At 40.0% G+C, this 15860-nt stretch overlaps 1 protein-coding gene and 1 long non-coding RNA gene across 2 annotated transcripts in view; one reads left to right on the top strand and one right to left on the bottom strand.

The window, feature by feature from the left end:
• Positions 1-10107, top strand: part of atp2b2 (ATPase plasma membrane Ca2+ transporting 2) — a 165461-nt gene extending 155354 nt beyond the window's left edge. Inside the window, exons 15-24 of the mRNA XM_034694487.1 lie at positions 940-1119; positions 1355-1442; positions 1665-1771; positions 2782-2973; positions 3192-3405; positions 3499-3710; positions 3831-3938; positions 4084-4266; positions 5960-6052; positions 9148-10107. Coding sequence (XP_034550378.1) covers positions 940-1119; positions 1355-1442; positions 1665-1771; positions 2782-2973; positions 3192-3405; positions 3499-3710; positions 3831-3938; positions 4084-4266; positions 5960-6052; positions 9148-9459 — 1689 coding nt within the window. The 3' untranslated portion in view covers positions 9460-10107. The remainder of the gene's footprint in view (positions 1-939; positions 1120-1354; positions 1443-1664; positions 1772-2781; positions 2974-3191; positions 3406-3498; positions 3711-3830; positions 3939-4083; positions 4267-5959; positions 6053-9147) is intronic.
• Positions 10108-13136: 3029 nt separating this feature from the next.
• LOC117820647 lies at positions 13137-15160 on the bottom strand. The gene is made up of 3 exons (XR_004632811.1): positions 15078-15160; positions 14088-14262; positions 13137-13706 (listed from the first exon to the last, which is right to left on the bottom strand). It is a non-coding gene; the product is annotated as an uncharacterized LOC117820647 (long non-coding RNA).
• Positions 15161-15860: the final 700 nt, after the last annotated feature.

Here is a 15860-nt window from a genome sequence, read left to right as displayed (position 1 = left end):
GCACGTGTGTACATATGTTTGAGTACAAGCATGCTCCTATGTGTGCAAAATAAGCCCAAGTGTCTGTGCAAAGTGAAAGGTTAGTGTACTTCTGCGTGAGTGTGGTTCAGGGAGAAACAGATATAGTGTAGGCTTGCGTGTATGTGCAAATGTATGCAAGTTACTTTTGCATTATGTGCACATGTTTGTTTATGTGTGGGTTTGGAGAGCAGCACTCGCCCACACTGACCTTTGTCAGGAAGAAGAATGTGTTTCTGAATTAATACTCTGCTGTAGCCTGCAGGTTTATCCACAGATATGTTTCAATACAGTGAGATCTCCCTGTAATTTACCCAGACAGCTATCTAGAAATTATATTTTATATATCTATATAAACTGTATAACTATAATGGAGGGAGATTTGCAAGATTTGAGTGACTTCTTTGATATTTTCATAGTTTTAATGGACCATATGACGACTAGTTTGTGAAGGGGGTTCATCAAAGAGAATTATCACTCAGCCCTGCAGCTCCCTTCAGTTAAAGAGTTTTTAAGTGTTTTTCAGCTCAGTAATGTGGCTCTTCAGCTTCCAAAATTACTGTTCTGGTTCAGCCTCAGTGCACTCTTTCTTAAGCCCCGCTTCTGGCTGCAGAAGACAGCCTCACTACCCATGCAACAAACTCACTGTTGAGTTAAGTGGAGCATTCGGCAGCAAAAAGCCAGAGTTAGGACTTAGTGGAGACCAAAATAAAGCAAATTTTGGACTGAAATTCATCAGATGTCGAAAAAGAACTACAAATAAATGTTTATATTGCTACATTATATTGTTAGTTTGATTTTTTTTTAAAAAGCTGTTCCTGCAGATTGTTTGTTGTCATACAGTTTCTGTGGTACTGTATGTCTTCACCCTTGTACCTTCTGGAAATAGTTATTGACATATGTTCATGTATCGTTATGCAGGTGCCCGATGCTATCCAGAAGTGCCAGCGTGCAGGCATCACAGTGCGTATGGTGACAGGAGACAACATTAACACAGCCAGGGCAATAGCCATCAAGTGTGGCATCATCCACCCTGGAGAGGACTTCATCTGCATCGATGGAAAAGAGTTTAACAGGAGGATCCGCAATGAGAAGGGAGAGGTACAGAACTGCTGTCAGAGTGAATCTGCCAGAGAGTGAGGGAGGCTGAGCTCTGGAGACAGGAATGTATCTTTAAAACCTATATCCTTTCATTTCTGTTTGCTTGTGTGTCTGTGTGTGTGTGGACATACCTGTGCGTGTGTGTGTGTGTGTGTGTGTGTGTGTGTGTGTGTGTGTGTGTGTGTGTGTGTGTGTGTGTGTGTGTGTGTGTGTGTGTGTGTGTGTGTGTGTCCAGGTGGAACAGGAGCGTATCGACAAAGTTTGGCCCAAACTTCGGGTTCTGGCCAGATCTTCCCCAACTGACAAACACACGCTTGTCAAAGGTGACCAAGTTCACATTTGTTACAACTGATGAAATGTAAATTATTCCTGATTAATAGTATTTTCTTAAAGAGACATATTTAGCAAGCATATAATTTTAATAGTATAATAAAAAGGATAAAAAAAAACCACAATAAGAGTTTTGCAAAGGCATTTAATAGCTGATGTTACATGAGCACTGCTGCATGTGCTGTGTTGCTGATGTGTGTATGTATCTTTGACAGGCATTATTGACAGTACTATGGTAGACCAGAGGCAGGTGGTGGCTGTGACAGGTGATGGAACCAATGATGGACCCGCACTAAAGAAAGCTGATGTCGGCTTCGCCATGGTGAGCAAACCTTTCTTTGTTTTGTTCTTTTTTCTGCCTGACCTGTTCTCTTTTGGAATTGATGTCAGTCAACATCCTCAGATGTCTTCTTCACCCTGCAGTATTTAGGGCTTCTCCCGGGCACTCTGCCTCTGGCTGTGAAGATTAGGAGCTCCCCCTTGTGGATTTCTGAGTTTTGACATTTTTTTCTCTGCAGTGCATTTTACCATTCAGGCAACAGAACACTGAAAACAGAACAGTCCTTCTGTTCTTCTGGAAACCCACAGCTTTGTATTTGTTTTTGGCTTTGTTGTTTTATTTAATTGTTCTCTCTTCATAAATTGAATAACGGCTCATCCACTGCAGCATTTCCTCCACAGTCCAATGTGTGCAACAGTCTTTCCTTAAACTTTCTGTAATAGCTTCAGAGTTACCTTATAGTTATGTTATGTTATTTTTTACCTTATATGAAATCTTTCTCCTGGTACTTTATTTAATCACGTTGCTCTGTTTAGTAAATAAAACATCTATTGCATATGTGTCTATCCTACAAGAAGAATCCTTCCACTGTTGCACTTTGTAAGGTTTCTTTCAATTTCCCTGTTGACGGTTTCAGAAGGAGTTTTTTTCCGTATTCCCAGCAGAAGACCTAAAGACAGATGGTGTTGTGTGCTTTATGGACCATCAAGCCCCTCGAGGCAAATTAAAGATATGAAGCTACATAAATAAAATTGAAAACACAGTTGGTAACTTATTTGTAATTAAAACTTCTGATAGGATACCTTTGTGTTTTTTATTTAGTACATGCTACTGTGAAACCCTCTACTTAGTGCATTCATCTTGTAACTCACAAAAAATAACCAACAGAGCTGCAGAGTCGATCAGGATATCTTTCATATTTTCTCCTGCAACATCAGGCTAGTTCTGTGTATTGCAAAGTATATCAAGCAATTTAAGAATCCCCAGAGTTCAGTCCCACTACCAGCAAAAAACAGCCTAAAACTAGTTACCCATTTTCTGCACTTTCTTAGGGAATCGCCGGTACAGATGTGGCCAAGGAGGCGTCAGATATCATTCTGACTGATGATAACTTCAGCAGCATCGTCAAGGCAGTGATGTGGGGCAGGAACGTCTATGACAGCATCTCCAAGTTTCTGCAGTTCCAGCTGACTGTCAATGTCGTGGCCGTCATTGTGGCTTTCACTGGCGCCTGCATCACCCAGGTATGAGAGATGTGTGATGAGTGTGATGATATCATGTAGAAAGTTGAATCTTTAAACTAAAGAATGATATTAACTAAACAAACCAACATGCTTGTTTTAGAAGTATGGATGTATGAATATGTTTTTCTTTTTATTGACGTTTGCGTTGTTTTTATTGGTTCCTCTCCACCAATGGTTGTGTTAAAGTTAAGTCTTTATTTTCTGTTGCGTTCCTCCAGGACTCTCCTCTGAAGGCTGTGCAGATGTTGTGGGTGAACCTGATCATGGATACTTTTGCATCTCTGGCCTTGGCCACAGAGCCTCCCACAGAGTCTCTACTGAGGAGGAGGCCATATGGTCGCAATAAGCCTCTCATCTCCAGCACCATGACAAAGAACATTCTCGGACACGGAGTCTATCAGCTCGTCATCATCTTCACACTTCTCTTTGCTGGTATGGACGCTTACATTTCTCTGTGGTACACCAGGAGTTCCATACCTTGAAGTTAATGAGATCATACTAAAATTTGATGTTTGGTCTCTGCAGGTGAGCAAATCTTTGACATTGACAGTGGCCGCAATGCTCCTCTGCACGCTCCCCCATCTGAGCACTACACCATCATCTTCAACACCTTCGTCATGATGCAGCTCTTTAATGAGATAAATGCTCGTAAGATCCACGGTGAGAGGAATGTCTTCGATGGTATCTTCAGGAACCCTATCTTCTGCTCTATTGTTTTTGGAACCTTTGCTGTTCAGGTAAACACTCATCACATTTAAGATAAGGGATTTAAAGTTGGTGTTTGATTGTTATTATTCTTGAGCTTCTTTTTACTTCTTCTACTCCTAATGTATAGTTATAACTTTTGCTTTGTGCAGATTGTGATTATTCAGTTTGGAGGGAAGCCATTCAGCTGTCAGCCTCTGGACCTAGAGAAGTGGATGTGGTGTGTTTTCCTGGGGCTCGGAGAACTAGTCTGGGGACAGGTAACATGCAAACTCATCTGATTCTCTGTCTACTATTTTCCCGCTGTGCTTGTTCTTTTGCTTTTTATCGTAGCTCACTATGTTTTATTCCTCCTCTGCGTACTTCTGCTGTACTGTAAGCTGTCCATCCCTTTCTGTGTGTTAGGTGATAGCTAGCATACCTAACGCCAGGTTGCGGTTCCTACGGAGGGCAGGCCAATTGACTCAGAAAGACGAGTCACCGGAGGAGGATGTGAATGAGGATAATGAGGAAATTGACCACGCAGAGAGGGAGCTGAGGAGAGGACAGATCCTCTGGTTCAGAGGACTCAACCGCATTCAGACTCAGGTGAGAACGCATGGACTCGAATTCACTCCTTGTGCCGCAAGGTTTTATTTCATTTCACGTTTCTCGATCATTTCTACTTGAAAAAGAAAATATTTTAGCAGCAAGATTAAAAAAACGATGCAACACATTTCACCTGTGATTGTTTGTTTTTGCTGTGTAATCAACTTTCAGTGGGAAGTCGCACCACCTCAAACCCCTCAGAGAGGCTTACTCTAAGAAGAAGAAGACACAGTAGTCTATGTTATCTGTTCTTCATATTAGTCAGTAACAATGTTAAAGTTATTTGTTCTCAAGATGATTCATTCAGGTACAAGAAGATGCAGCTCTCTCACCGGGCTGACACAATCGACAGTGTGCACCTGTGGAAGATCGATGGCCCGATCCTCTGGGGGTTCAATTTGAAATGTTCTTACTGTGACCAGTACCGATATCACTGTGATACTCAAGGCACTTTTTGCCCATGCGTTTGATTGATTTCATCTCACTGGTGTGTCACTGATGGTTCAGGGTAAAGCGATCCCATGACATGATACAGTGGAACAACATTCAGAAACTTAGTATACACACAGATACCAGATAGAGTTATTTAGCTGACTATCATAACCCCCCATAATAATCACTGCTTGTGATACTCTTCAAGTTATTTCCTGGTGTTCCAACTTGCAGGGACATAAAATGGGTCAAACATCGCAACATGCAATTGTATTGCGAAGGGTGTGCCTTAATTTTCAGTGACTTAGAATTGGCATTAAAAACTGGAACAAATAGTATTAAAGTAAAATAGCAGATAGTAAGAAGTATCCAAAACAGAATATCAGAGCACCTTTAAAACTCATCTGAGGAGTTTTAGCAGCTTATGAAACTAACTGAACTTAACCCTGATGTCTCTCCATGACCTTCAAAAGCAAACAATACCATCAGAAACAAGACTGATTATTTCAATGTAATATTTCTTATGCTTGTAGCCACTTTAGATGAAGAAAGTTACAGCCTTTCTTATATTTTCCACAGCAGAAATTCACAACAAGGGATACGTTTGACCGTTAAAAACAGCAGGATGAGCTTTCGGTAAACACTACCTACATATTAACAGGACAAGATCAGCAAAGACATAGGATGTACTACTATGCCCAAAATCAAGACAAACTAAAAGTTCCTCAGCAGCTTTAAAGTCATCAGAAATTGAAGAAATCACAGAAGCTTCAATACTACAACTCAGGTTTTACTCAACTGTTATTTTTATTTGATCCTTTTTGTAAATTGAATGCAAATGCAATCAAAAATAAAACACATTAAATGATGCAAGTTATTGTATTTGTAGCTATTTGTCCACTAGTCTGTAAAAGGGTCTGATCAGCCACATTAGCAAACAAACTTTTTCAGTCTTACCTTTAAATGGTGTAATATTCATGCAGTTAAATTTGATGAAGCTTTAGAGCAGCTATCTTAAAGGTCTTGGAAAAAATCTATTTTTCTGTAGTTCAGGTGTCTGACTCCTCCGGGTCATTGTTTACATTTATTTTGGGATACTGCACCCTGACCTTTAGCTGTCCACCATCATCGAGTCATGATTGAGACATGTTGTGCTCCCTCTACCACCAAAGTCACTCCAGCCAGTCAACCTGTGTTACCATTGGGTCTGTGTCACTCTGAGCAGCCATTTGTCCTCTCCTGTCCTGCTCTCCTCCCACAGATTGAAGTAGTCAACACCTTCAAGAGTGGCACCTCCTTTCAGGGGGCGGGGGCTCTGAGACGCCAATCATCCACCACCAGCCAGACCCAGGATGTAACCAATGTTTCTAGTCCTAGTCACGTGTCCTTGTCCAATGCCCTTTCCTCTCCTACAAGCACTACTGCTGCTACTGCTCCTCCCACTACTGGCCGTGAGTCAGATCTCTGTCAGTCTGCTACTCTGCTCTCTTTTCTTCAGAGGTGCCATCATTTAAAAAAAAAGGCAGTTTGGCTTATTATTCTTAAACGACAGTCGACATTCTGCAGATGGCATCTCTGAATATTTGTTTTTATTTATTCTTCTTTCTTGCTCTCTGCTTTTTTCATTTCTTCTCTCTCTCTCTCTCTTCTGTCTTTTTTCTGTTCATACTGGACTTAAAATTCATCTTGATATCTCCTCCCATGCTTGGGTGTACTGTCCTCTCATCGGTGAATGTGTGTTTGTTTCCTCAGAGTGCTAGGAGCGCAGGACTAAGGGTGATACCCACGGCGTGACATTTCAGGTTGTGAGTTTGTCTCCCTCTGCTCATCTCCCCCATCTATTATCCCATCGCCCCAATCCCTCCATTTTAACGTCTTGACGGACATTAATGTGAACTAATTTCAATCAACTCACCGAGGACTGGGTAAACATTCAAGTATAAGTTTCACTGTTGTCTTGTTAAGTCTGTGAGTTTGCCAGTGATGAGGCAAAACGGTTGAATTGAGCCGAAGCGAATTTGCCTGATATTTCCTGTGCTCTCGAGACGACAAATGATCTGCAATGACAGGAAAACATAAAAAAAAAAGCTCCAGTTAATTGTATGTGTGGCCTGTGATGTGCCACCCTGTCGGTTTTTAATGTTCTAACAAGTTGGGAGTCTAAACAATGCCACTAAAATCTACCCACAAAGGGGGAAACCTCCTTATTGTCTTTCTTTTTCTCTCTTTCACACACACACACACACACACACACGCACGCACGCACGCACGCACGCACGCACGCACGCACGCACGCACGCAAACACACACACACACACACACGCACACACACACACACACACACACACACACACACACACACACACACACACACACACACACACACTTTCTATAATCCTTGTGTTTTAGAGAACAGACCTGATGTCAAACTCTACCGTGGGTGTGTGGACAGGAATGAAGGGGACAGGAGAATCCCCTTTAAGCAGTATTGCTGCGCCTATAATCCATCCCGTCTTGTCGCTCCATTCTGTCGGTGTAGTTGACTGTCGTGTTGCCATAGTTACGGACATAAAACCACCGACGTAAATTCAACACCCCCCCTTGCCTTTTTTTCTGACACCCCATCAGTGTTACCTGTCAGACATCCTGTCACATGCGCCCATCTAGACAGGCTCCTCTTCCTCTTTTCGTTATCTGTTTTGTCTCCTTATACCTTGCTCTGCCACGATTACTACAGCAGCAGCAGCATTCTATACAGTATGATGAGTGCAGCATTACAGTATGTGTGAAAACTGACTCTAAAGCTTTTTTATCCCTCTGGTAACAGATCATAGTATATTATTTAACTTAAAAACAAGGATCATGAGTGGATCTCTTAAAATATTCGCTCAAATCTTTTAATAAAAGAGCAGGGTAGCATTTCTCTTAGCACAGCTCAGCATGCAAAGATAAAACTACACAAATATTTGATATTTGGTTGATTTAAAAATGGTTGATTTAAGCAGAAACATTCAAAACATTTTTGTTTTTTAAATTTCTGCTGAAAGTCAGAATCAGCTGCTTGTTTGTGAGAGTAGGTTTGGGGATTCAAATATATTTAATAGTGTTGTTTTAAGATTGTCCGGTAGTAATGTTAAACATTTTCTTTTTTTTGGTCATTTTATAGACTTCAAATTAAATCACTAATAAGTTTTGGTTAAATGTATTTTTTTTCCTGTTGATATTTGTGCTCTTTGATTTGTGGTACCTTTTTACATACAATAATCATTGATTGATCACATGTCAGGAAGTGATTCTTCAGTGTTTACCTGAGTCGGTGTCCTCTATAAAGCTTTTTGGGCTATCTAGTGAAGCTATGCGTGTACATCAGTCTTGATTATACATGCAGATATTATCTTGATTAAAGCAACACTAATCCACAGATACAAAGGATCATCTACACAGACACTGTAGTCCCTCTGAGAGCCTCACGTAGTGTTTGGAGTCTATACTTGAGTGTTTACTTAGAGGTGCATGGAGTTGAAAATGTGCTTTGACCGTCAGACCTCTGAACTTACATTTCCATCACTCACCTCCATGTGTTTTGTGTGAGCAGTCCGTGTGCCGGTGTCCACCTCTCACCGTCCTGTTGTCTTGTTGCATGTAGTTTGTGTTTACCTCTTGTTTACTTCCTGTGTTCATAATATTTAAACCTGCTGTGTTCGCTCGTTGTCCAAAATGACACGGCTTTGTTTATTTTTCCCTGAATGTGTTTTTCGTTGTGAGTTTTTTACACTGCAATGCTTGTGTTGAACAACCTCCTCATGCAGGCTTGAGTTTGACTCTCTCCATTGCTCTGTTTGGGACCATGCTCTGCCTCACCCTGTGCTTTACTCGTGTGTTTGTGTCCCACTCAGAGTCTGTATGGATATTTTCCCAGACAGTGCTCTGGTACCTCGAGATGTTTTTAAAGCACCTGATTGGATCTCATAGATCTAACCTCCTTCCTTCTTACTGACCTCGTCCACCAGATTTCTTCAAACTTGCATGTGATATTCTCCTTAAATTTTTTTCTGTGAGCATTCCATTTATTAACGTGGCTTGTTTCTAGGTATACAGCACATTGGACTAAAGCGTATACTTACAACGAGCGTTTGTGTTGCTTTGTTTTTCTTGAAATGTATGATTTTGTTGTTTTTTTACGATTGTGTTCCTCACTGCTTTTCTTAGTGCACGCCAAAAATTGAGTGACTTGTGAACTGTAGTCATCTTGTGAAAGCAGAACACAGACTGCAGATGCTACTTTACCTTCTCCTCCTTCCTCTCACCTCTTTATCCTCAACTGAGAGGTCCTCTCCTTCTCCTCCGTCCTCTTTCCTCTCATCCCCGGGGTCCTCCAGCCCTACCCTCATGTTTCTGGCATCGACTCTTACTGTGTTTCTTTTCTTCCCTCCCTTGTTTTTGCGACAGATCCGCGTTGTGAATGCATTCCGTAGCTCCCTCTATGAAGGCCTGGAAAAACCAGACTCCAGATCATCCATCCACAACTTCATGACACACCCTGAGTTTAGGATAGAAGACTCCACGCCCAACATCCCTCTCATCGACGACACAGACGATGATTCCGCTCGGAGGAGGATGAAGTACTCCAGCCAGCCCTCGTCCCCCAACAAGAACAACAACGCCATCGACAGTGGCATCAATCTCACCATCGACACCAGTAAATCAGCCGCTTCCTCCAGCCCCGCCAGCCCTCTTCACAGCCTGGAGACCAGCCTCTAACCCTGATCTTAACCTCACCTCTGACCTCTAATGTCAATTCCTCGCAGTCTGGGGGCACCTTCTCCAACTCCTCCAGAGATTAAACTGCAACCTTTCACCTTGTCTCACCCAGAGTTTCACCGAGTCCTGCTCAATTCTCATCTTCCAGCCCTCACCCCCCTCCCCCTTAAACCCCTCATCTACCACCTACACAGGGCAGGTCCTGTGGCAACATCTTCATTCATTCCCTTAACCTTGAGCTCTTAAAGCTCTCTGCTTCTCTCATTACAGAAAATCTAAAGTAATACAGCAAGGTGAAAAGAAAAACTTAACATACAATCAACAAAAGCGCAACAAAGCCACAAAACCTACACAGCCATCTTGCTTTTGTGGTTGTATGTGTATGGTGGGGGTGGCGGTGGTGTCGACGGCGGCGGTGGTGTGTATGACCATATGCGCGTTAGCATGTACTGAATAAGCGTGCTGCTGACTGCACATATGAATGAACCGTGTCATTAGTGGCACCAGGAGGAGGACGATGAGGAGGGAGACACTGCTGAGGGGTCAAAATCACAAAACAGGACAGACTCTCCTAACGCTCCCTCTCCTCAACAATAACATTGTCGATACGGATAATAGTTTAAATTAAATTGAACAACATTGTTATTATTCTGATTCTCATTCTGATTATTATTGTTATTATTATTGTTGCTCCTGCATGAATGTACATTACCCAAGTTTTATTTAAAAGGGTTTTAATTTTATTGGAGTTCTTTTGTTGTGATGGGCTAGGCTTTGCGGCAGACTACTACTTTAAAGACAGCTTCTCTGAGTTCCTGGCCTGCAAAGTTCCCTCTTCTGTGTGGCATGAACATGTACCCGACTGTAAAAATTTCTTTCATCCATAAACAGAGATGTGTAACGAGGTGGTAGGGCTCAACTTGCACAGTAGTTTTGCACCTGTCAGAAAAGAGGAACACAAAATATTATTGATGATGATAGCATTTATGGGATATATTCTATAAATATAAATACATATAAATATATTTAGAGAGAGTTTATCTTTGTTTGTCGGCATGTTGCCTTGTTCCTGCTTCAATGGCTCAAAAATACTTTGACTTATTTATGTCTTAAAGAGAATGTAATTTGTTTACAACCTCGTAGAGATAAACTTCCTGGTTTGCAGAGGGAGAGAGAGGCGGAGCTAGAGCTCAGAAGGACCAGAGCTGTGTTGGTGTGTTATTACTGAAAAACCATGTGCTGGAATTTGCCTGCTATCTTTTCAATATTGTAGATATTTTTAGAGGATTGACAAACAAAAAGAAACCAAAATATTATGGGAAACGTAGTAAATGTGGAATCTTAGTATTACGCTATATGATTGTTGGGATCAAGTTGGAGTGGCTTGCCTTTCTTAAAGAAGGCCTCCTTTATGTGACAGAGGGGGAATATTTTATTCCTTTTGTTTTTATTTATTGTGGGTTTTTTTTTTCTGTGCTTCAGTGCTGGCCTGGGGTCAGAGCTTGAGTCAAAGGCTGAGTTCAGGACCTTTACAGTGAACTGACTTCTAGATAAACCTGCTTGTTCCAAGGACTTAAGGTTTTAAAACTATGTGTGACCATCAAAACGGCTGCAATCAAGTCATATAAGAAATCTGCAAAGTTATATTTCGCTAATTTGTGCCGCACAGAATCAGACTTTTGTTTTGTTTTTGTTAAAATTTGATGATAGTGTGTTGTTTTTTTATTTAAGTTGATTTATTTTTTTGGTTTAAAAGAATATCCTTTCCTCTCGCAGAGGGACACAAACAGCCCCACAAAGCTGTTGGCATTTTTAACATCTAAAAAAAAGGAAAAACTGAAAAAAGAAAAAAAAGAATTACAACAAAAATGGAATGTTGCTTTGACTCTTTTTCTATATATATATAAAAAAGAAAATCCTTTTCTGCACTATCTGGTTATGAATGAAAACTTCTGTGGTGTAATTCTAGATGTGCTTTTGTGTGTTTTAACCAAGCTTGTCTTCCTGCCGTCACAGAATATACAGTAATCTAGCATCTCAACTGTACTCACTAGTTGTAAACTATTTATTGTGCTTTGACCAATCAGACATGACCAGAGAGACGTGACATACAGAAGGCACATTTACCCTGTCTTATTGCACTCAGAAGGACATGGCCACTTAACTAGCCTGTACTATTGTTATTTCTATTACTAACCCAAGTCATTGGCAAGCATGACGTGATAGGCTCATTATGCAACTTGAAAAAATTGACGGTTTTTCTACTTAAAAGATATTCCTATACACTACTACAGTATATACAATCATTTATCCGAGTATCTTTTTTCTTTTTATATCCTCCTCCTCCTCCTCTGTCATTTCCCAGTCGATCCGTCCATCTGAAGAGGGTGCACAAGCTTTACCAGTCAGCTCAGGCGTGTTGAAAAAGTCACATGGACCACTTGAATAAAATATGTCGTATTTAAGTTGAACTACAACAGTCTGGATTCTGATATTCTGCTTAGAAGCTGTTGATTTATTTTGTTTCCTTTCCAACATTTCAACTTGAAAAATTATTTGTTTATTTGTCTGTACAAAATGAAAACAATAAACATAACAAAAAATACAGCAACAGCAACATCATTTTCAATAAATACAGAAAAAGACTAAAGCCAACATTCTCCAACCACTTTTACATCCAGGAGGACATTCAGCTTTAAGAGGATGCAAAGACGACTATTGAAAAATAATCTTTGTAAATACAGCAATGAGTCCACTGAGGACAGTAACTCCATGCGGACTGATGTGAAAACAGGAACTCTTCCTGACTACATCTCCCATCGTGCACCACAATGAGTCATACTGCCAACACAGCTGTTTGGCTGTATGTATTAATCACCGCTCCTGTCAGAAACACTTCAAAACATGGTGTGATTACATCCAATGATAACACGTGTTGTAACAACCAATAATTATGTTGAAGATGACACCGACAATGATGATGATGATAATGCTGATGATAATGATGATCTCAATGATACTTCTTGCAATATACTCTCACCTGCCTCGATGTACTGTATTTAGCAGCATGCAGTTTGTGGAACAAAGAAAAAGAGAAATGCCAACAGATAACTTTTTGGCATACTTAGCCATTTATGGGTAAGTGATTTAAGTGTTCATCTTGTTTTTATGATATTTTTTTTATCTATACAATAATTGTAAATAAAGAACTCAATGTCTTTGTTCATTTAATACTATGCAAAAAGTCATGCTTTTCTGATTGTTACCCACCCTTAATCCTAGAGTGTGTTGCTGGAATGTTTGTGGTCTCAAAAGTCAGTGAAAACAATGTGATGTAAATTATTTTCTAGCTTGGGGGAAAAAGTTCAATGATGATGAAAATTATTATTATGATACCATGAGGAGGATGCTAATGATGGTGGTGACAGTGATGATGATAATGATGATGATGATGAACTGTGACTCTTGCTGCTTGACTGTCCCATTTACCACACTCCTGACAGGAGCGCAAGTGAAAAAAAAAAAAAACATAATAAAAACAAAAAAACGAAAAATCACTAAATAAATCTCCCAGAGCAGCATGACCCAGCATGGTGTGTCCTGGCCCCGTGTCACATGTCCTGTTCTGATTCGTTGTGCTTCACCTTCCAGTGTGCACTTTGATTTTGACTGTTTTCTGTTGTTATTGATTTGTTGGAAAAAGTGCTGCCTCTAGCAAAGCTTAGTTTTTGAGGTCTCAGTTTGATTGCTAGATGAAGCTTTTAATGCGATAACCCTTAAACCATGTGGTCACTGACCTCCACCTTGTGACCCCTTACAGGGGGGAAATGTTTGGGTATTCTGATGGTCAAGAGGTCCAAAGCAGCCATGTGCAGTAACTGTAGTATCAGTGTTTCAGGTCAGGCTTTCCTGACTCTTTTTACAACACAAACACAGACTCAGCATTTGTGATGAGACAAATGGCCTGATCACACTAATTGTTCTTAAAACTGAGTGTTCTGCCTTGCTAATGGCACAATAGTGATTTGACAGACTGCTAACATGCCAATAGTGATCATGCTAATGTTAAGCAGGTATAATGATAACCATTTACCCATCATACAGCTAATGTTTTTGTGTGTTTATGGGATTATTTTGTAACTTTTGCAGTTATTTGCTTATAAACTGACCTAAACTTAGTCAAGGGATCTTCAAGGCTTGTAGGATTCCTCCTGTTTTTCAACTGTAAGTGAAGGTGGCCTTCAGTCCTAGAGTAGACAAGATATTTCAGTCAGCACCAAAGTTACATTACCAACCCAAAATCTCAGCTGTGTGCTCTGCTAAAAGAAAATACATATATAGATTGGAAGAAAAAGAGAATCTAAAATATATCCACAACCTATTTTTTTGTCTTCATTTCACATTTCCTCAGATTTGTCTTCTATATTTGTTTACACTGCTAGTTGTATCACAGTTGTTTTTCTACATCAGGTACAACCTTTTTTGCATTAACTCTGTTAAAGCAGTTATATAATATTGAAGCTGCTAATTGTAATCTGTTGCCACAGCTACACTTCAGATTTATCCAGCCTCCATTTTGATTATTTTTCAAATGTAGGATCCATCTCCTGAAGATGTTAGATACTCACTCTTCATGTTTGAGAGCTTCTCTCCATTTTCCGAAACCTGTAGTCTGGTGAAAACATCAACACTCCCGCAGTTTTTCCTTCTCCTTCATCCGTGGTGTTATTTGCTGATGCCTGCAGCTTGCTTCTAAAGCAGGATTGAGTTGGTCAGCCTCTGATGTGGGAGGGATGCTGGTGCCTGAAGAAAATCTAAGCATTAACTTAATCTTTTCATTTCAGAATGGGAATGTGCCTGCAATTATCAGTATGATTAAAGACTGTTTTGACAAAGAAAAATGTGCAAATCTGCTAATCATGTTGAGCTGACTATCTTTAAAAAATGATGGCAAGCACAAACCATCTACCTATGAGAGATGGATGGAAACCTAACATCCCTCTGTAGTCAGAAAGATCTGATTTTTGCTTTATCTGAGGGACAGATTGAGCTTGTTTCTTGGAAAGGTCATAGAAGACATTTTCATATTTTTGTCCACTGGAGGACAGTATTTCACCAGAGATAACATGATGTTCAACCTTGAAAAGATCCCTGCAAAGGGTCTCTTTAGCATCAATTATCTTTCATTTAAAGGCAAAGGTTATCATGATTTAGTGTCAAATTTTAAGAGATGGTGCAAGTTTGATTTAAAACAGTGGCACTGGCGGTTATTTAACCCTTATTATTTTAGCTTATTATGAGGATGAATCTTCATTTACAGAGGTAAATGAAAATGTCTTTAGGTTTTTTAAATTTACATAATTCTATAAGATAAGTCTATTGTCTAGTTAAGATTGTAAGCCTAACAAAGGATTAGAAATTGGTTCTAAAATCTAAAACTAATTAGTTGAAATTGACCACGTGTTAGGAAACAGTATCTAAAGAACACATTCAACAGTCATAGAACATTATTACTCATCAAAAGTTGTGCCTCTAAGGAATGGTGTATCGTGAACTGATGGTTATGCAGTTTAGTATCCTGACAGGGTGAGCAGGACTCTGAGGTGAGATGCACTTACCAGCTCTGCTGTCATTGTCTGGGTTGCAGGGCAGGATCTCACTTCACCCCTCTATCAGAGATGGTTTGGGGTGCAGTTGCTCCTCTGACTGCTCTTACATCTGTGCCCTGTAACTAGATTGAAAACAAATGTTTTGGCCTCAGTGTGTACAGATTCAGAATTATATTGGAAAGTAGCAAAGAGTGTCAACAAGCAGAGGCAGAGTCACTAAGATGTGCTCTGTTACACGTATTGATTTGATATGCCATATGAGATCAGGTTGTCCCTGGTGTCACTTTTGTTGTTGAGAATTAATTACCATTGTTGTGGGGTTTTGACCAATCAGAATCATCCAATAATGTATGTATGTTACTTGCCCTCTTTTAAGTTCTCCTTGCTGACTCTCTCTATCCTGTTTTTTTATTGGACAGGTGATGAAGTAAGTTTATTAGGGTTTAAAAACACAATTTTAAACTCCTGGCTACTCCAGTTAATGATACTGAGAATGAACCCAAGAGTTGTGGACCAGAAAACCAAAACAATGGGCTTCAAGATGCAAATAGCTCATTAGAGCTAAGGGGAACTGCAGAGTTGAGTAAAAATTGTGTGACATCTATACAAGTGACCCTTTCCCATAATTATCTACTACTTAATGGTTTCTTAAAAATAAGATACAAAACTTACAAGTAGAACAGCTCTCATGGATGTCAAAATAACAAAAGCATCCCAAAGAAAGAAGAAGCCTTATATTTTTTGCAGAATTTAACCTTTGACCTTATCTATTAAACATTAGATTCAGTGGGA

The sequence above is a fragment of the Notolabrus celidotus genome, chromosome 1 (genome assembly GCF_009762535.1).
Source record: "Notolabrus celidotus isolate fNotCel1 chromosome 1, fNotCel1.pri, whole genome shotgun sequence".
NCBI classification, from domain to species: Eukaryota; Metazoa; Chordata; class Actinopteri; order Labriformes; family Labridae; genus Notolabrus; species Notolabrus celidotus.
Note: the sequence above shows the minus strand (reverse complement) of the source record. Positions and strands in the feature narration are given on the sequence as shown.